Consider the following 21,327-nt stretch of genomic DNA (forward strand, 5'->3'; position numbering starts at 1 on the left):
CATTTTCTTTTTACAAAAAAAAGAAAAAAAAAAAGAATATAATATGAAGCAGAATGATAATATTCATGGTTCCCAGTTTTATTGCATTCCTATTAAAATTTCTCGATAGAATTTTTTTACTATTGCATTTGGCTTTCAAATGATTTAAACACTTCTAAATGTCACTGATAATTTAATATTTAAAAGTTTAGGAAATAAATTCGATGATCAATACCATTAACTATTTTTGTTAGTAATAGGCCTCATCGCCTTCCAAAATGAAGGATGTGCTCTGAACTGAACAAATTATCCTAGTAAATTTACCTTTACTATTTTATAGACAGTTTAAATACCATAACCGAGTAGTAAATTATTCTTCAGATTGTCAAAGATGAGAATGAGCCTTCTCACCAAGTATTAAAATAAGAAAAGAATTGCTAAAATTCACACTGCTTCTCGAATTATAAAGATTCATTTATTAAATAATCCACTTCTCCTCAGTATCGTGCATTTCCCACAGGATTTGGCTTAATTACTTTCACGCTCTACTTAACTTTTATTCTTAGTTACTGATGATGTGTTGGATACATATTAATGAGACTCCTTCGATACAAATATTTTTATGGGTGGCAGTTGAGTTATACAGGGGACCAGCACTGAACAGCAAGTGTGCCATGTTTGTTGATAATCGGCCAATTACTTTTTTTCTGCTATTTCAAAAATGGGCCTAAATGAAATAAATACCATATAATAAACTGTTTTACAAGGAAGACTTTATTTTGATGAAATATTTTCTGTCTTCCTTAATTGTGTATAGCTATGTAAAATAGACCAGGAAGCCATTTTGGTCTTGAAAAAGAAAAGAGCCTTGAAAGAGAAAATTGTAATTATAATTCAATTTTAAAATAGCCATTAAGATTGAGCAAAAAAAAAAAAAAAAAAAAAAAATATATATATATATATATATATATATATATATATATATATATATATATATATATATATATCCCCCTGTAATTGTCGCTTTCCTGCATGACCCAAGTGCTATACAGTATCCAATTACAACGATCACAAAAGAAATTGCGCAACATTATACTGTATAATCTGAGTTGCCTCTCAGATTATAACAAGAACACGCGTTTAAGTTTTTATTATTACTCTAAAGAATTATAATTAAAAATCACAACATATATCGTTCTGGACAGAAGAAAGATGTAGTGTGTTCCAATAAATCTGAACGCGCAAAAAAAAAAAAAAAAAAAAAAGGTGGGGGGCAACTGTTCAGAACAAACAGGAGATATTTATGGTTTTGCACTAGAAAAAAATAAATAAATAAGATATTAGTAATGACAGATGGAGCGAAAGAGTCAATGAAGGAATCGTGCGTTATAAACTCTACCCTATCAAAAATAAATAAATAAAATGCGTACTTTAACTGTTATCCAAACAGTTCATGGTATTTTGATAAATGAATCGTGGCGCCCATTTTCTCATTGACTTTTTCCTTCTTTCATATTATTTTGACAAATTTATTTTGTTCCAGTGCCAATTGGACCAAACCTTTTATCAGATATAATTTTCGTTTTACCTCTGAACATTTCTCCCATTAACGTTTTATTGTTTTTTTTTTTTTTCCCCCATAAAAATAGAAATCTTCGGAGTAATTTTGTGTTCAAGTTTATTGAACCCTCTTATATATAAGAGGGTTCTTAATAATAAACGTCTACAGAAGTTTATTATTTTTTGCCAAGGAGTAAAAATGAGTCTAACAGTGGTTGTAAAGATCTTGGGCCACTACAATTGTCAGTCTCAAATTATTGGTTTTACCCACCACTTTTCCATCACAACTTCATATTGCCGAAGGAAGAAAAAAAAAAAAAAAAGAGGTGGGCTGTTTTTGAGCCCTTCAAGAACCATCATTTGGTGATTTTGGAGGTTATTCGTGTCTTTCCACCATCACTGTACCCCCAAGGCTCTTTGTTCACGACATTTACTTGTCCTCTAGAGATCTACCCAACGATCACTGTTCGCGGACTTTGATTACTTCTTTCCTTTGTCCACTCAATCTGCCGTCTTGGCCTACAGCGATTGTCTACTGCAACAGTTATCTTTTCTATTCTGTCTAAGTGGCATCGTACTGATTTCTTCGTTCTTCTATACTTTCCTAACCCCTCTCTCTCTCTCTCCCCCCCTTTCCGCCCAGTTCCTAACAAGCACTCTCTAAAATTGCCGTAGGTGTCACAGAAAACTACAAACTTCCATAAAATATGGGCGCACATTACAGAACCCAAGTATTCATTCGCGCATGCGCCGCAGCGTGGTCAGAGAATTAATCATATGAACAGGCTAAAGTTACAGAGAATAGGTATGCTGCTAACAACAGAGGTTAGCCTCTAACCTCACACACACAGTAGCTTTAGGAGCATGAATGTTACTAATGGTTGTGGATGGTCGCAATTAATTACCAAATCGCCAGACACCCTAATTAGAGAAACGTATGCAATAAAAGAAATAAAAATTCATGTTGTTCAATGAAGAAAGAGGTTCGTTTAATAAGTCTATAGTCTTATTTTTTTTATTCACTTAAGGTAATTTATACTATGCTTTCAATCTAATAATGCCCATTTCCGGTTTGAAACAGGAAGACTTAAGAGATGTTCATTCAATGAGGATTCTCAGATGAAAAGAAAAATTCAATAAAAAAAAGCTTATTTATTTCTGTCCGCAGACTTGGAAACTATTTAAATTAGCGAATTATGACATTAATTAGTGCATTTGCATCATTAATACATAGTTGAATTTTTTCATACAAACCGAAGTTTATACATTGGCATCATTATTGGAATATCTCATTGTGAAATCCTCCACGATGAGTTGCCCTCCTTATACTTCAAATAAGTAACACTTCCCCATTAGAGAATGCTATTACTTATTTTCAGTTGAGTACCACCACTCAGACAGAACTGTTTTGAAGCTTCTCTAATCCAGTCTTCTCTAATGAGGAAGCGTTAATTATTTTAAGTATAAGGAAGGCAACTCGTTGTGAAGAATTTCACAATGAGATGTTACAATAATGATGTCAATGAACAAACTTCGGTTTCTCTAAAAAATTCAACTATGTATTAATAATTAATATGCACTAACCGATGTCATAGTTCGAATTTTACATGGTTTAACGTTTTCGGCTTTAAAATATTATTAATTAACGAATTATCCGAGAAACAAGAATATACCAATAGGCATCATTAATATATTTAATAAGTAACTTATAATCTTAAACCACAGTGGCTTTTTAGAGTTCCCCCCCCCCATTAATGCCGCATTACTCTAAGTTGATCATAAAATTCAATGCATCTACACGTGTCCGATTTTCTTCCCTCCAATTAGCAGAAAAAAATATATCAAACTGACAAGTATGATTAGCAGTACTCAAGGATTGAAAGAGGTTTATCAAAACGCCAGCTTTGCATAAGTTGTTTAATTTTAGTAATTAAGCTTCGAATTTCCATTACGAGCTTAACGAAACTAAACAAGTTAATTTACGAGTGCAAAGATTGCTTTACATCTTTTTAATTTCAGCGACACACACAGCAAAGAACCGGATTTTTAAAAAAAGAGGGATTCAAAGAAATCTATTGTAAACATGGATGAAAATTTAACACCCTCTCACCTGTGCCTCGCTGCGAGCGTTGTTTTCACGTGTACGTGAAACGGCTGACGTCAGACATTACCTTGGAAACGTCCTTGTCAACCAGCTTTTTTGTGCCTCTGCCATCAGAGCGTTCACAGAGGACATAAACATGCTCTAGTTTTATTTCATGCTAACAGAAGTAATTCCACTACACTTTTTTCAGTGCTAAAAACTAAAAAAAAACCATATATATTTCTTTAGTGTACTACAGGGACCCTTCAAAATGGGTTTCCGTAAATACAGCTGTTAAAGAATGTGTGTATCATAAAAACACCCACATCTTCGTTTCTACCTCTGTTATCATAACGCGATGGGAAAAGTTGGACACTTGGCCCAGACCCACAGAGATTGATAAGTGTTTTCCACTTGAGCAGATTATGAAAGTAATTTTTCATTGGCAACATCAATTTTGCCTTGGCTAGTCGAGCCTGCTCTAGGGCTTTATGAGTCCCTCCCCCTTCTGAAAGGATCATTTTTCAATAGCATCGTAGCTTTAAGGGTTTTGGACGTTGGCAACAGTTTGATGACAAAGATGGGTTTTGTTAAGGGTATAGCGAAAGAGGCAATGTATAGGTTTGGTACGGATGACTGAAAAGCTGAGTGCTATCATTAGTAGACTGGTAATGATAGCCATCAAAATGAAGCATGTTTTCATACTGAACTAAGCGACAACTAAAAAAAAAACGGTAACACGGTTTTGTGGGCAAGTTTCAGTGTGGAATGCAAAAGACTTATAAGAAAATTATAATTCAAGCAATTTTCCTATTATGTGCACACACACGCATACCGATATTAATCAAGTAATTTTCACCTTTTCTTCTCGCAGATTCTCATATCGCGAGATGGAACAATATTTTGGAAATTTTTCACAGTGAAGGGACGAGTCCCAGATAAGCCCAGATTTCTCTATTTGGAACAAACATAAACTTCTCGGTATATCACAAATTCAACTAAATCTCAGACCCTCTATTCGGAAACTTCTTTTTATTAATTTGCACAAAACCAAATTCGACCTACCTAAGAATGATAGTAGCATCATCATCATTTTCTTCAGCCACTGTCGATATCCACTGCAGGATGAAGGCCTCCTCAAGTTTACAGCAACTGCAGTCTTGTGCTTTCTGTTGCCATTGTACACCAGAAAATTTCACAATTTCATCGATCCACCTCACCTTTGGTCTTTTTCTTGGGCGTTTAAAGCCAAGTGATATCTATTCCAAAATTCGTTTGGTACTTCTATCGTCAGTTCTTGATATGTGACTTGCCTATTTCCATTTTAAGCACTTTGTTTTTTCAATGATATCACAGGCCTTTGTTTGTTAGCGAATCCATGAACATGTTTTTCGGCCTCTTTTATTTATGTTCAAAATTCGGCACTCCATACTTCTCTGTGTGACCCTCGGTCTTTGCAAAGCTTTGGCATTCAATCTCCATGTTTAACAACCATATGTTAGGATATATTGATCAAAAACTTTTTGTTTGTTCACATACTTTCTTAAAACGCTCGATTCTACTCAAAAAAGACAGGCCAATCAATGGTGTCTCTCTCCACTTTCTATTACACGAACATTCCATTGCCGCTTTGAATATATATTTTTTTTCTTTTATATTTTTCTATAGTAATCTGAACTGAAACGAAAAGTGCTATATCCACGATGTTCAGCCAATATCCTTCCAATGCAACAAACACCACTTATTTCTTCTGTGTTATAAGCAAAAAGCACTAGCAATACCACAAGTTCAATTTATCTTTAATATTTGAGATTGCTATAAGAGGTTTTGTAGAGCTCATCTACCAAGGGGGGAAACCTAAAAGTTACAATTCCATGCATCACATGAAATTCCTCCGATCTCATTACATTAACACAGCTAAGTCTTAATTTTATTTTTCGATGTGATTTTATTCATTTATTATTAAGAGTAAATATAATTTTCCAATTATGAATGTTCAAGAGTAAAATTACAGACAGAATAATGAAAGAAATAAATGAAGTTCTCTCCTACCACATAAATCCAAAATAATTTAAGCGAAATTCTTTAAAAAAACAAACAAAATGGATTTATTCCAGGAATATTTTTCTGATTGTGTGGACATTCTCTTCTCTTTTATTTAGTGTCGGAATTTGTAATTATTCTGGTTATAAACACAGAAGAGTAAGGTGAAGTTTTTCATTAGAGTCATCCTGAATATAGGAGTATACAAACATTAACCCCCCCCATCTAACTAAAATAAGTGTAATATCCGCATTCCTAACTCAGTCTATACTATATTTTTTAAATAAATAAAGACAAATATTTTTTGTTTTATTATTTGGGTGAGGTGGGCAGTTTTTCTGAAATACTGGAATATTGTCATTGATTTCACCAGGTCATTTTTGAAGTCTCAGTAGTTTTCTGTTTTTCTTTTTTTTTTTTTTAAACTCCAAAATATCCAATCTCTCTGAGAAGCACGAGTCATTTTATTTCAAGATATTATGTGAACTTCTATAAATGCCTAAACCGTGTTCTGATTCAAGTACTATCGGCGTCTAGTTGACGAATATAAAGCTTACTAATAACACAAAAGTTTCCCTTAAAGATCCATCTGACAAGTTAACAAGACAACTCTCGTACCGTACATGGTTTCGAACAATAAATTTAGGAACTTTATACATATGCAGACATGACTACACTAAGGTCGTTATTATTGCTAGACTGTTCACATAGGCTATAATCTGAAAGGATAAGATCATGCTACATAACTGTATAATCCTGCATAGTGATCTACAAAATTCATTAAGTACGCGAACTGCCAGAAAAGAGGAAAAAAGTTCCAACAAAACCATTTCGCATAGTTCACCGTAGACGAAACGCTGCTGTATGAATTCGCAAAGTCAAGGCAGCATTAGTGAGCAACATTTGAAAATAAATGTTCTTCTGAACCTCACTAATCACTGCATAGACATCTATTTGCTGGAGATAAATAGCAGATGTTCAGAGCGTGAAAATTCGAATCAAATCTTAACACTTAGAATAGTATTAGATTTGGTAAATCCTCCCACATATTCATCTTATTCGTCCATAAAAAATAAGTTTCTGTTGGAATGGCATTTTGCATGTAGAGCCGAAAATAAAAAGCATTACATTCAAATATAGTCCATTATTCACCCACTTTTCAAACTTCCAAGAACATTAATCTCTTATCCACAAAAGACGTGGCTCCCGTCGCTAAAGAATAACAGTCCTGTACATTCCTCTGGGAAACTCTGGTTAGTTATTCGTGCGGCTGACCTTTTCTCGCATCTTTTTCTTCATTTGCGAAGTCGTTTATTATTTTTGGTAAAGATATTGCAATGAAAATGTGCCCCTAAAAGAATTAGAGAAGGGGAAAAACTTCAAGAAATATTTCTAAAATTTACATATTCAGAAACGTATAGTTACCATTACCAATAAGCAGAAAGAAAAGAAACAGTGGAATGCGTGTTTTAAATTACTTAATACAACAAAATGTTTCAAACTTAAATTCCATGTCTGAATTTGTATTCTAACATATTTTTCTCTCTCTCTCTTATGAAATACAACACTCTTGTAGAAAAAGAAAGGGACAACATCCATAAATGCAACTGAGTGTGTTCCAATTTATTTCCGTTAAGACTATCAGTGTTTTCTAAATCGATTCACCAAATTATTTTCAGAAATCAGTTTTGCTATCAGTGTAAATACCGATGAAAATTAACAATTTATATGCTATAATATACAACCAGGACAGAACTTCTGTAAATTAATTGATACTAAGTTCTTGTTTATAAAGATATGGGTTCAAATCCCATCGGGGATTGAAGTAACTCTTAAAGACATCGTCAATCAAAATTGTAATGAGCTGATTTTGGGGATGGGGAGAAATAAATGCTTACTGGGAGTTATTTCGGGGTTTTTCAGTCTCAGTCTCTCTCTCTCTCTCTCTCTCTCTCTCTCTCTCTCTCTCTCTCTCTCTTTGTGTTAAATGGGCGAAAAAATAAAACAGACAAGAAAAAAAAAAAACATACAAGATAAAACTACGTCGAAAGCTGTTGATACGAAGTTTAACGAACCGCAAATGGATAGAATAATTGAATTAGGTCTGATAACATAAAATAAGCGTCGAAGTAGTTAAGGGCATCAAGAAACAAATACTGTTAATTCTCAAATGCATGTACATTATGGTCAGTCCAACCTTTCGAGATGGAAATTCCGAGTTTCGAGGAGTAAAAATCCATGAGCTTCTCGCCAGAAATTGACCTATTCGATCACAATGCAAAAAAGACAAAGTTCCTTCATTTCGTGGCAGTGACCGAAATCAAGACTTTCCCGTGATGAGGAATAGCGGTCGTATCCATTGTCTTCATCGCGAGGGCTTCAGTATTTTTGTTATATTTTCATGTTATAATATAAGCCAATTCAATTCCCAAGTGCCAAACTTGGATAAAGATGCAGCTTTTTGCTGCTGTCACTTCTGTCATATTCGATCCGGGTGAAACTAGGTTCATATGAACATTGTTAAAGGCATGGTTTGTTATGATAAACTCATCCCAGCTTATTCATCAAGACGTTGATCTTATCAAGACTGTTATGAAAAAAAAAAATTCAATTTAATATAAAAATATTAATGGGTGATATCGAAAAATCCGTTATAAAAATCAATTCATATTTTAATGAAAGTGTTTTCTTTTAAACAATACACTGGCTTATATTTCGTTTCGTTTTTGTTTTTTTTAATCAGAACAGGTCGGGAGACTTACAAAATAATCATCAAAAGATGGTCCGTTAGAGTGATTCTAAAAACTTAACGAAGCATGAAATACAGCATGCAGTGGCACCAATTCGGTTCAACAGGTGAAGTAGCAACAGTTACAAACTTTAACAGCTATGGAGTTTGAAATGTTATTAAGAGGAACACAAACATTGCATGCCGTTTTCAAGAGAATAATGTGTTAACAGTTACCTCTTACAACACACCCACATAAGATTTATGAAAAGGCGCACTAAGTGCAGTTATCAGCTCAACAGTTACGAAGGACTTTATTGAGAAACTATTTCGAGGGCTGCATTTCACGCAGAATGGAACCGAGAGCTCGGAGACAGATGAGCTTAGTTTCATCGGATCTTGTCAAAAGACAGATAAAATAAAGTACGTGTTACGGAAACGTCACGAGTTATTGGAGTGACGTATGACGTAACGTAACGGTGTCACTGCACATGTTATCTTCAGAAAAGCATGCTTTAAGTGTTATGGACGAAGAAATGTGCTTTTGTTAATGTTTTCTCTCTCTTTCTCTCTGCAATAGGGGTATAAAACATGTCACATCTATAGTTCTTGTATCGTAAAAATAAATTTGACTTCTTTCCTCGTGTATTCACTTGTAAGTGGGAGGGAAGCGCCGGAGAGGAGGAGGGGGGCGACATCACATTTAAACTCTGAATACCTATTAATCACACACAATACCGAATAGCCGGATGAAGTAGCAGAGAGGCGACATTCGCCTTGTTTCGCTTTAGTTCACTGCAGCCGTGTACATTAAGTGGAATTCTTCGCTGGCAACTGATGCCGAATGCATAAACAGTGTCAGGCTCGGTGGCTCATAACAGATTACAGGGCGTCGTTTTCTCTGGCGGCTTCTACTCATCTTTAAGACACATTTCCGCTTTTCATGTACAAACCCAGCAGCTGGTTGCCTTAGTAAACTGTCCCCGGAGCTTTCCTTTGACGTTTATGGAGTTTATTATAGCTTACTAGCTAAGTTTATTACGCACTACTTTCAAAAAGACACTGGGGTGAGCTGAGAAAGGTAAACGCATTCACGACTACTTCTCTTTTGTTAACAATCGTCACTGCTTGTTTAAGAATGAAAACGGCACACATAAGAGCGTGCAAGCACTCATGACACTTTGCGACGAAAATCAGATAAACAATTCCCTAAGCAATCACCCTTTACCATCCTCTAAAAATCCATTACAGCTGCGCCATAAACAGGAGCTTTCATTCAATATGCCGTCTTGAGAAAAGGCGAGAGAGCAAAGTTCATGTAAACACGCCTGGTTTCTTTTTAATTACAGGTATATTGACCTCTTGTCGTATGGACTACGAAGTCGTAAACGAAGGCGCCAGAAAGAACGTGCAGACCGAGGAGACTGGCAAAGGGCGCCTGTAAGAATTGAACAACCTGATGATGTAGACTACTATCTTCTAATGATCCATGAGGACCGTGATACCGCTTTACTGTCGCTGCTGAAAAGTTTCATGGAGTCGGCACCTCAACTAGTTCTTCAAATTTACATCCTGACTTACCGGGAACATATTCCGGAGCTAATTGGTTTGTAAAACCGTTTTTGCTTCTCTGTGTTGTTAATATAAGTTTATTAAAGGTACTAAACACTTATTTTAATACTGTACAGATATCCTTCCCTAAGAATTATGTACTGGAGATCGTTTCTTTTCCTTCTTCATATAAACACAAAACTAAATGCGAGGTCTTGTTGCTTAGTGAAGGAAAATTGAACTCATGCATCTTTAGATTTTAATCACTGAAGTTGCTGGCATCTCAAAAGAGAAGTTTATAGAAGCTTAAAATATCTGAATTTTAATATTATATTTGCTACATTATTTAAAGCATTTTATCTTTTGATTTATATCCTTCTGGATTATCAGAGCCTGAGGGATACTTAATTGTTTCTCAGGTTATTTCAATCTTCTGCATGGAAATTTACTTATAACCAGCCAGTTCCTAAAAAAAAAAAAAAAAAGGGTGACAAATTACTTCCATCCAGTTATCGTCCAATTGTAATTCTACTCTTTCTAAAGTAATGGAGACATCCATTAACAGCCGACTCCTTAACTATCTTTAACCCCTCCATCTGATCAATGATCGCCAACATGGATTCCGTCAGTGTCAATCCACTGGTGATAGTGAAAAATATGAAAAATTTAATTATGAACAATTGAATGTAAAAGTTTGCTGAAACTCAAGCAGTTGCTTTTGACATTTCAAAATCTTTTGATCGTGTTTGCCATAAAGGTCTTCTAAATAAGCTTCTATCTTGTAATTTGCCAACAGTTTTTTTGTAATTTGGTATCCAGCTTTTCTCTTTGTCTGCTCGGTGATGGTAGATGGCTCTCTGTCTTCTAACGTCTCCACTAATGCTAGTGTTCCCCAAAGTTCAGTTCCTTTTTCCCACTCTTTTCCTCTTGTATATTAATGATCATTTTGCTTTCACTTAAAATCCTATCCATAGTGTTGTTGACGATAACACATTGCATTCCCCCTTCCAGTCTGAGAAACCTTACCCAGCACAAACAGATTCAACTTCTCGAAATATCTAGTACCAATTCCTTAAATGCTTATCCCCAAGTAATTCTCTAATATTAGGGACAAAGGTAATTTAGTTAATTTCAATGTCTTATATCTCGCAAAAAAGGATTCTTCTGCTCCTATGCATATCTTTGATGAAAGTCAGATTTTCAGACAGGATTACTTATCTCTATTAGGGATTAACCTGACTTCTAATATCTCTTAGAATAAGCACATCACAAATATTGCTTCCTTTGTATCTAAAAACTGGGTTTTCTCTTTCGTTCTCGGCGTTACTTTTCTTCTGACAGCTACTCCCTCTGTACAAATCTCAAATCCACCCTAATATGGAATACTCTTCCTATATTTGAAGCGGCTGCACCATAACCTCTCTGTCTTCTAGAAAATTTACACAAGCAATGTTCTTCTGAATTGGCTTCTTTAATTCCCGTCTCTTACAAACCGGCCCGAACACGTGCCAGTCAGCATCCAATTACCGTTCAACTTCAAACTCACAGAACCAACTTTTTTCTTCCTCATTTCTCCTTTCAACTTCCGTTTTCTGGAACAACCTCCCTTCACGTGTATTTTCTGAAAATTACAACCTACAGAAATTTAAGTCTAATGTTTCACGTCTTCTTTCATCTTCTCAACTTTTAACCCATGCAGGGTACTAAGTATTACAGATTCTAATACCTTTCGTGTTTGAGGGTTTAATAAAAAAAAATCTCATCGGTGGATACAGATGAGACGGAAGAACCGTCGAAACGGCCGTCATGATGGTGGCTGACCGCGGAGACTGGTAAGTATTACTGATAAGAAACATACATTATACTACTCTTTTGAGAATTGCTATTTATCTTTAGGCGACACATAGTGTAAACTTGTAGCGATAACTTAATTGAGCAACCATCCTATAAGAACTTTATACTTTTTATATCGTGATTTTTTTTCACTGGGCAGCCCACAACTTTTGCAGCGGGCAAAAAAATCCTTCGATAAAATTTAGTAAATACGTCTTAGACAAGCACACTTTTCAAGTTTTCTTTTCTGTTGTCTGCGAATGGCTTTGTCCAAAGCCAATAATTTAAATTTTTAATTGCTTAATATTTAAACTATTTCATAAATTCTAACCTCAAGAACTCTATCCTGCAAATACTGTTGACTGATATGAACGGACGACCTCTTCAGGTTCACTAAAACCTGAGGTGGAAATTCACGAAAAGCATGGTTCTGACAATTAAAATAAGCAATTCCGAAGATAACTTTAAGTCGGGAGTTATGATCTTCTGATTATCAACGAGTCAAAAGATGTGATTACTGTAGAGGCATTAGAGAACCAATTCCTCCCGAAAGAGAGGATGATAACCATATGTGACTTCATTAAAAATTTGGATGCTCTAGTGGAAGCTAATGGATTTCTTTTTGAATAAAGAAATGAATGCTACACAAAATTTCAGATAGATAAGTTCTCTAGAAATCTGAAAATGATAATGAGACTGGGTTGTTTTAATTGGAATTTAAAATAAAACAAGTTGATGAAAATGGGGCTATCTGGGGGACTTAAAAATCTTTTAAGATTAAGTCCACCAAGAAGTAAATAATGTCTTTCGGTTTTGGGGATCGCGAAGACATAAATTTAGCTGATTTCCGAAAAAGAGAGAGAAAGAAGAAAGTTATTATTGAAGATGCGTACTGTAAGACATAAACTGAACAGAGCAATAAAGTGCTAAGGATCAAAAAATCCCCAATTACGTTGAAATTCTATATCAAGAAACAAACTGATCTTCGTGACAAGGAATAATGTATATACAGGAAATATCACATTTAGAGCAGTTCTCTTCTGCTGCTATTTTATGTAGATGATGCATACTAATTTTTTACCTACTAATAATTTCTTTCATATAACAAGATTCATGATATTACTCAAAATTTCTACATGACACAGGAGGATGACCACTGCATAATCTGAAAGCGATCACTGAAAGAGTAGTATTTACTCCAAAAATTTTATATATTGTCGACTTAGAAATTTCAAATATCGATATCTCTTTAAGGTATTTACATTATTTTACCAACGAGTGGTAAAAGAATCTTAATCTTATCAACAGCTAGGTTACTATTTCGCAGGATGCTACTATCAAAACGTAGACATGAACGTCTAAATGTATAATTACAGCGTTTGACTTGGGCATTCTCTCAGGATATCGATAAGCAGAGCTCATCTGCCCTTCTACATTTGTTTGTAAACTACTCTAGCACAAGGAGAATATGTACAGAGTCACTAAAATCAGTCGTGCAGTGCTTGTGAATAAACTTTGCTAAACATAGACATTCTCAGTCGGTAAATAATATGGGCGATATCAATGCCACAGTATGGTTGTAAACAGACTTCGCTAGAAATTTTCATGACTATTTCTCGTCTAAGAGTGGACATCCCGAAGATATATCTGGCGTTTAGAATGACATAACTCATCAACTCGTAGAAGATAATAAAAAGAATAAAACGATAGCTATAATATACAAGTTGGTTTAACATGCAGGACGTACTTTAAGGATCAAATCTGGACCAAAATAATGTAAAAAAAAAAAAAACTCTAATATATCTTATATAAACGTGTATCCGATTCTGAACGATTACGGAGCTGTGGATTTTAGAATTTTAAGAAATTTTTAACAGGCAAAAATGAAAATTAATAAATAAGAAGACTAATATCTAGTAAAATATTTATTCATACTAGGTACGTGTTTGGCCATTCTTATTGACTTTATTTTTTACCATTGAAAACTCCATAGCTATTTTTTAAAACTGATATATGTATTTTATAAATCAATTTTAAAATATATTTTAAATTTGATATATTTTAGCTTAACTATATTTTAGTTTGATATATTTTAGCATAACTATCAGTTATACTGAATAGTAATTAAACATCTTTCGAAGTGAACAACAATCCTGTCTAGGTAAAACGTTAGAAATTATTCTTATAAGAGCTAACCTCTCCACTTCGATGGAGAGGTTAGCTGATCGTGGAACCTTTTGGAAGTCTACAGTTTCGCAATACAATTTCCATAACTATTTCATTTCAAAACACAGTGCGTGATATGGGACAGTCTCTGGAAAATACCAATCTTATTCCAGTTTCTATAGTGAGCTTTTCTAATTAAAGAGACCAATTCATGTTGCCTCTTACGATTTGGGCAATTCATCAGCAAAATCCTGAATTTTAGACTACTTTGCACCTTCTTTAAGCATAGTGAAACAGTCCTGGAAACCAGACTGCTCAATTACAAATACGATTCAAATACAAATCCTCCAATTCGAGAAATTTGTACTTAAATCAAATAAATGTTAAAGACTTGCAATAGATACACAGGTATATTAGACAGAGAGAGAGAGGCATATATTAAACAGAGAGTTTAGATCATAGAGTATATCTATTATGTAAATGTAAGTTGCATAATCCAAGCTAGAACATCAGCTTGCTTAAGTTTCTTGGAAAGCTGTTCTACCGATAGTATATCAAAAATTGCCAAAAGCAGATCTTTTAATTAAAAACCGTAAGAAACGAAAGACTTCATCAGCTGCTTCAACTACATTTCTGCTGCAGGAGCCACATTTTCAATCGATAGAGCAGTGTATTTTAAATACAGAAATAATTTAACATTAAGCCAGCGAAGTGATCAAATAATGGCCATCTCAACCTCCATCAGCAATAATAACTGACTAAAGTCATCCAGCGTCATATTAATCGATGCAATCAAATCGCTACGATATAAACCTCGTTATTTTCCATTTAGAGTGATTAATCATACCATTTGCAGCCACTAAGTGAGTTATCACCATTATGTTCCTACTGCATGCAGAAATAAGGTTCAAGGCTTCATTGTGCTCGGACATACTGCACTGCATGCGAGGATGCCTCAAATGAATCCATTTTACCGATAAGTTAAAGAGAAACGTCACTCAAAAATAATAATTGGTACCTTTTATATACGTCTTCAACTGCATCATTATATCTTTTTGCACAAGGAGTACAAAAGCTAGGATTAACGTCCAAGACTATTTCTAACTCCATTCAGGTTCTTTGATCGATATTAGCGCCCTTTTATGATGCTTTCATTGTGCTCATTAATTTGAGTAATCATTATTTTTAGCTACCATACACAAACAGTCTTCCAGTATGTAACTAAAATCGTTCAATATGGGCGCAGATTTACATTAGGAGAGAGATTTTTTTGAAGTATGACTGTACATTTAACTTGTGGAGTCTCTTCAAGCTGACAAATGCAATGCTACTAATTAGCCGCGGGTCTCTCAGCCATAACGCAAGCGAAATTATCGCAGTTTTGAGAAACAGAACGCAAAATAAAAATTATTATTTTGGAAATGGAATTCGTGCTATCCAAACCGATGCTGCTGCTGCCGCCTGGACAATGTTATCTGCCTTATAGCAGAGAGGCAAATTAGCAGGTCGGAAAATAAGAAAATAGAGACCATCAATATTAACCTCAGTGGCCATGAGAATTATTACTGAAACGAAAAGCAGGCGCAGTTGTTTTTCTGGATGTTATATCTGAAGCACCGAACCACTTTGGCCATAAAAGAAACGAGAGGAAAATTTTCTTCCTACTACTGAAGAAGAAAAAACAGAGAGAGAGAGAGAGAGAGAGAGAGAGAGAGAGAGAGAGAGAGAGAGAGAGAGAAGAAAAACTATAATAGGCTTAAAAAAGCTCTTCGTTTATCCTTTTTAGGCTCGTTTCGTTAGCATATACGTATAATGTGCTTATTATCTTCACCGTGTCAGTCCGTCCATATGTAACAACTCGACTCTCAGTGGGCGGATATTTATGGCATTTTTTTTATTTGGGCTAATAGAAATCGGGCAAATTATTTATTTTTTCCCTTCCTCATGTAATTAATTCCACTCCCAGTGAATGGATTTTCATGATATTTTATATTTCACTCTGTTAGCTGGATTTGTCGAAAGTTCCCAAATTTCGCAAAAATCAGACCAATAGAAATCCAAATATTCTTATTTTTTATTTTTTTTTTTTCATAACTGTAGGCTATCCATATACCGTATTTTGCAGCTTAAGCACTAGATATTATTCTGTTTTGTACAGTAAGCTGGCTGGGGAATGGAGGTGCCATGTGGCAGATATACAAAAAAGGAACGCTCTCGGTTCGCGCTTTTTGATCAGTTTTTTTCAATTTTTTTATTATTATTATTTATTTACTAATGGACTTGAAATATAACGCATTGTGTGCATTAGCTAACTTGTTTAAACACGCAAATGAGCTAAGCTTTGTTGTACCTTGCTTCTCTATCAGTATGTTTATATGTTACGTACTATTTGTGTGAACAAATTTTGACCACGTATATAATTTATCATTTCATCTCTCTCTCTCTTTAAATATCTACTAATAAGAAGCCATTATGTGATGGATGTATTTGGTAGTAGTTGTAGGGTTTTAGGGGTATCAGCAACTAAGGCCCATATTTCTTCGTGTGTACTGTCTATAAATTGCATGTGTTCTGTGGTCGGTTTTCTGTTTACTCGACAAAAAACCCGAGTTTCCGGGAGATAAAACCATGCTACCCTCGCCTAAGACCGACTAAATCAGCCCCGTTATGAAAAAGGCCCATAAAATTCCTCACTCCATTGACAGGACTCGAACTCGAGTCTTTTCCACCAGGTGTGGGGAAGACAGTGATCCTATCAACTGTCTACCCACGAGGGCGCATTCGAGGAACAGAAGAAACACATAAATGAAAGAAAGAGAGGGGAGTGGTGATTATGGGTCCATGTATTTATTTGATTTCATGTATTGTGAATTTAATACTCTTCTTTTGGTGAGTGTGAGTCTCCGTGGTTGCTTTTTTCTTTTTTTATTGTTTATTTTTATTTATTATTTTATTATTATTGACAATCTTGTCATTCAGGCAGAAAAATTATAACTTTCCATTATAACTCTATTATAGCATTAATTTGCATTAGTTTCGTGGCATATTCACTGTTCTTTTTTATGCAACACTCTTTGAAACATAACTACGTTTGTTTTTATAGTGAAGATAACTTTTGTTGTTTCTGAAGTTTATGAAACTTCAGAAGCAGCAAAAGTTCAAAACAGAGTTTATGAAACTCTGATAAGAATGCAATATCTCCGACAAAAGAGACTGTCTACTTAATCCAGAGTATCTGTCTTCTGTGGTTTGTAATTTTTATTTTTTAATGGAACAGTCACATGAAACAAAACAGTTAATTTGCAATAAAATATATCTTTCAAGTAAGTCTTTCACGTGTGAAAAAAGACAACAGTTTATTTATATTTTCTGTTTTCAATGATGCAACAATATCATTTTTCTATATAGAGATTATAAATTAATAATTTCAACTGCAGCTGCATTCGAAAATTACATTTTTCCTACAGTATTTTATTTTCTTTTGCAGTTCTCATGCAACTGGCGTCCGTAGGTACATCACTGTTCGAATTGGCCTGGTCCCTTGCTTCATACCATCGAGCCCTCAGAAGGTCCGTTCCAGATAAGAAGAACATGACACGGGCAGGAACAGCTCTTCAGTTTCTATGGCGGTTCTGTACCATAGGAGCCAGGGCCTGCACCTTAGCACTATTCGCTTCTGAATATAACTACTGGCTCTTTCCACTGTGTATTGGTCACTGGGGAGTGATGAGCGTCTGGGTGATGCATCAGCAAACTCGATTCTGTGACACGGAAACTGGAGAGCCTCGTCAATGTGAGGAGTACTTGTTTAACATGGTCATAGGAGCCATCTATCTCTTCTGCTTTCTGAACGTCAAGGACGAACCAACGCGCTATAAGTATATCGCTTACTATGTCATCATATTCACAGAGAACTCAGCTCTGATTGTACTGTGGTTCCTCAAGAGCGATCCAACACTCTGGTACCATCTTCCCGCTTTAGTGGGAGTGTTCGCCAGTTTCACTGCGGGGATGGTGTTCATGCTCATCTATTACGGCTTCTTCCACCCGAACGGCAGGCTGCAACTAGTGAATCGTGCAGCTAAGTGTTGCTGAATGTCGACCTAGGAACAGGTAGATTATTTCCACAGCCATCACGCCATGTTTTGATATGCACTAGAAACTGAGAGGTGTATATAATATTTATTAAAGACGTGTTCCCATTCCAGGTGTCTTGGTAAGTTTCGTTGTTAATACAACTTTGACTGCCAGTGAACTATCCAAAACTGGCAAATGTAATAAAAACTACAGTACACTGGGAGTTACATCTGCAATACACTTAAAATCCATAAATACAAATTTAAAAATCGAAAATTAATTTCTGTGCAAATACTATATTGTTACTAACAGCTAATATGCTTTTTAAAAAACAAAATGGAATTAATCAAAAAGTGATTCATGATGCAGAAAGAAATACATGATACAGGTGATCGAGGTGATTTAGAAGTCTCCTGCAAAATTTCAGGAGCAAGTTGAAGATCGAAAAATAAAGTTCTGATGCCTTCTTGCCAAATTAAATCTTTAGATTTTGCTATTCAAATGAGAAAGATTGAAATAATCGGTATTTCTTTAATTATTACATTTCTTTAATATTTTTATGTATTCTGACAAAAAACATTCACAAGTGCTTCAAACTATCTTCAACCAGCACATATATTTCTATATCAAATGATTCCCACCGACAGTGGTTGCCACGAGAAGTCAGTGTATTGTGTCGGAAACTTGAATGTGTTCTATGGCTGGTTTGTACCGCAGTTTAAACTGCAGTACTGTTTGCGCTGGAAAGAATCTATTCGTTCTAACGCAAGCAGGTCCATATCCCTAAAAATGAAGGAAAAAATATTCCATACTCATGAAGAGGACTCGATAAACAGGTTACAATAACAGGAGTCTAGTCTTTTACTAGTATTTTTTACAAGTATTTTACAAAAGTCTTGCGAGTGAGAGGTTGAACAGCCAATTTCTTGTGTTACGATCGATATGGAATGGTAATATAATCGAATATCTTGCAAGGGTTCCCATGATTTCGACAAAGGTATTGTACGACAGACCCTTGATACAGAAGCTAAACTATCGATAGCATAGTGTTACGGAATAATCTTATTGGTTAAAATATATATATATATATATATATATATATATATATATATATATATATATATATATATATCAGGCTTTCATTAAGACAGTGCGAAAATTAAAGTTATCTGGAGAGCATTTCGTATTAGTCTTTTTATTCGACGTAGCAATTTTTTTCCTTTTTTAATTGGTTGTGAAAAAATTCGAAGGGCCAATTCGTGTTATCTCTTGTTACTTCAGTGAGCTGGTAATATTTAAAATATCGTTTATAATTAATTTAACATACAAATAAAAGTTAATCATTGAAAAGCTAGCTTTTAATTTTTACTGAGTTTAATGATCAAGGGCAGTACAGTATCACAGCGTGAAGGTAATCGATATCGGATGACTTGGGAAGTTGGTATTATATGAATTTAAGCAAACAAGCAAAGCAAACATCACTATTTTCACCTGATGACGCTTAACTGGTTAACTTTTTGCAGTGGCACCTAGACCTTGAACAAATTTGTCAAGCCTGCTCATGTATTACTACTTGTTGGTTTGTATGTCGAACATTGTAAACACAAAGGACCTTTTCCTTAAAAGTCAACTGGATCAATATGAAAACTCTAGATCAGTTAAATGGCTGTATGAAAGACTTCCCATCCATTGGTTATATTTTGGGAAACAATGTTTGTTAAGGGGAAAGGCATGGATGTGTTTCTGAATTAAAAAACAAACAATATAAAAGTACATAACTCAACTGCTAACATTTTATAAAAAGGAAACGCATTGAGGTCAAATTGAAAAGAAAAAAAATTAAAGTGGTTGAGTTAATTGCAAGATTTCATGTATGAAGTACACCAGTCCAAAAAAAAAAAAAAAAACAACAACCTAACATTAGAAAGGCACTCGTGCACAAATAAGAATTGTTAAGCGTGTTACCAAGATCAGATGGTGGATAATCGGTGCACGGTGAACAATTATATTACTGCATAGCCACCACCACTAATTCAAGTTTGTCTAATCTAGTGTATTCACTTACTATTTTTAAAATAAAATTTACTTTGTAAGTGGTGTAAACTGCTTCGCACGTCAGATGACACTTGTGCAATTAAATGGGTAATGAAGTAATAATAGTTATAGAATACTCTGATAATTAATAAAAATTTCTATTATTTATTTATATAATTTGCTACCAACCAATCCTAGACGGATGAACTGGAAGCGACTTGTTTCTTAGTGCAACATCAGTTGCCCTGAGGAAGATATGTAATCATATTTGAAACGACTGTTTCATTAAAATATTATTTCTCTTACGTAGTGAATACTGTAATGTTCTTTTAGCTAGTTGATGCTTTCTAGTTATGCCAAGTAGAAATCCTATTACTGACCAAATATCCACCATATACAGATACTACATATAATTTTGGTTATTTCTGAACTTCGTTTACCGAAAGTCTAGAAATATCGTCTAGATAAAAAAATAATAAGGCTCAGTTCACAGAAATAGTATTTATAAAACCAACAGAAATTCAGTATTGCCATATGCAATTAAGATACACTAAAATTCAAGAAATATCTCTTAGATTCGAAACGAAAACAAATAATAAAATTCCTTTTAAATCCACAATACAAAGAAGAAAAAATCCGAACGAACAGTCTGCTACAATTAGCGCCGTATAAACAAGGATAAAAGTTTCTAGGCAAGTCTCGGGAAGGCAATACCTGTACAGATTCTTAAGATGGTTTATGAAGCGCGCAAAGTTACTGAACCATTAGACAGTGTATCAAGAGAAAACAGCTTACAACAGATTGCACCGGTTGGAGAACACAATGCACGAAAGGTCACCCATCCGATTTGAGACAAAAAAAGAAGACTTGTCAGATCATTAGCAGATAGTATCTCTACCTCATTCGCCACAAATGCCTCCCGACTCTTATTAGTTTTGCGATGTTAAGGTAACCTTTGTGTATGGACGCTGGCAGCAATATCAAAAGTGAGGGCTGACAACAAAGATCTTTTATTTTTATTATTTTTTTTAACCATGGTTTTCCAATAAAAGTCGATTCCCATGCTTGATCATTACCTGGACGCCTGTAGAATGAACAAAGGTTTTGTGCCGTTTTCTAGATGATATAAGCAGAGTAATAATAGATGATAGTCGAACTGTAATAATTCGTTGTGGGCAATAAAGCGAACAGTTTCAGCAGTAATTCTGGGTGGCGAACAATAGCCAATAATGGAACAAGCAGTTACGGAATCTCGAATTCGTGCAATATTTCC

General features: G+C 34.8%; 2 protein-coding genes across 8 annotated transcripts in view; one reads left to right on the forward strand and one right to left on the reverse strand.

The window, feature by feature from the left end:
* The window catches only part of LOC150077034 (XK-related protein 4-like), a 122,925-nt gene extending 104,781 nt beyond the window's left edge, over window positions 1-18,144 (forward strand). Inside the window, exons 3-4 of one of the 2 annotated variants that reach the window (XM_090386153.1) lie at window positions 9,743-9,999; window positions 17,431-18,144. In XM_090386153.1, the coding sequence (XP_090242279.1) occupies window positions 9,743-9,999; window positions 17,431-18,038 (865 nt within the window). In that variant the 3' untranslated portion in view covers window positions 18,039-18,144. The remainder of the gene's footprint in view (window positions 1-9,742; window positions 10,000-17,430) is intronic. The other variant, XM_090386154.1, reaches the window with a different exon arrangement.
* Window positions 1-21,327, reverse strand: part of Nin (blastoderm-specific gene 25D) — a 535,259-nt gene that overhangs the window by 170,828 nt on the left and 343,104 nt on the right. The gene's annotated exons all lie outside the window — the stretch shown is intronic.

The sequence above is a fragment of the Mastigoproctus giganteus genome, chromosome 12 (assembly GCF_048544385.1).
Source record: "Mastigoproctus giganteus isolate SK-2022 chromosome 12, ASM4854438v1, whole genome shotgun sequence".
NCBI classification, from domain to species: Eukaryota; Metazoa; Arthropoda; class Arachnida; order Uropygi; family Thelyphonidae; genus Mastigoproctus; species Mastigoproctus giganteus.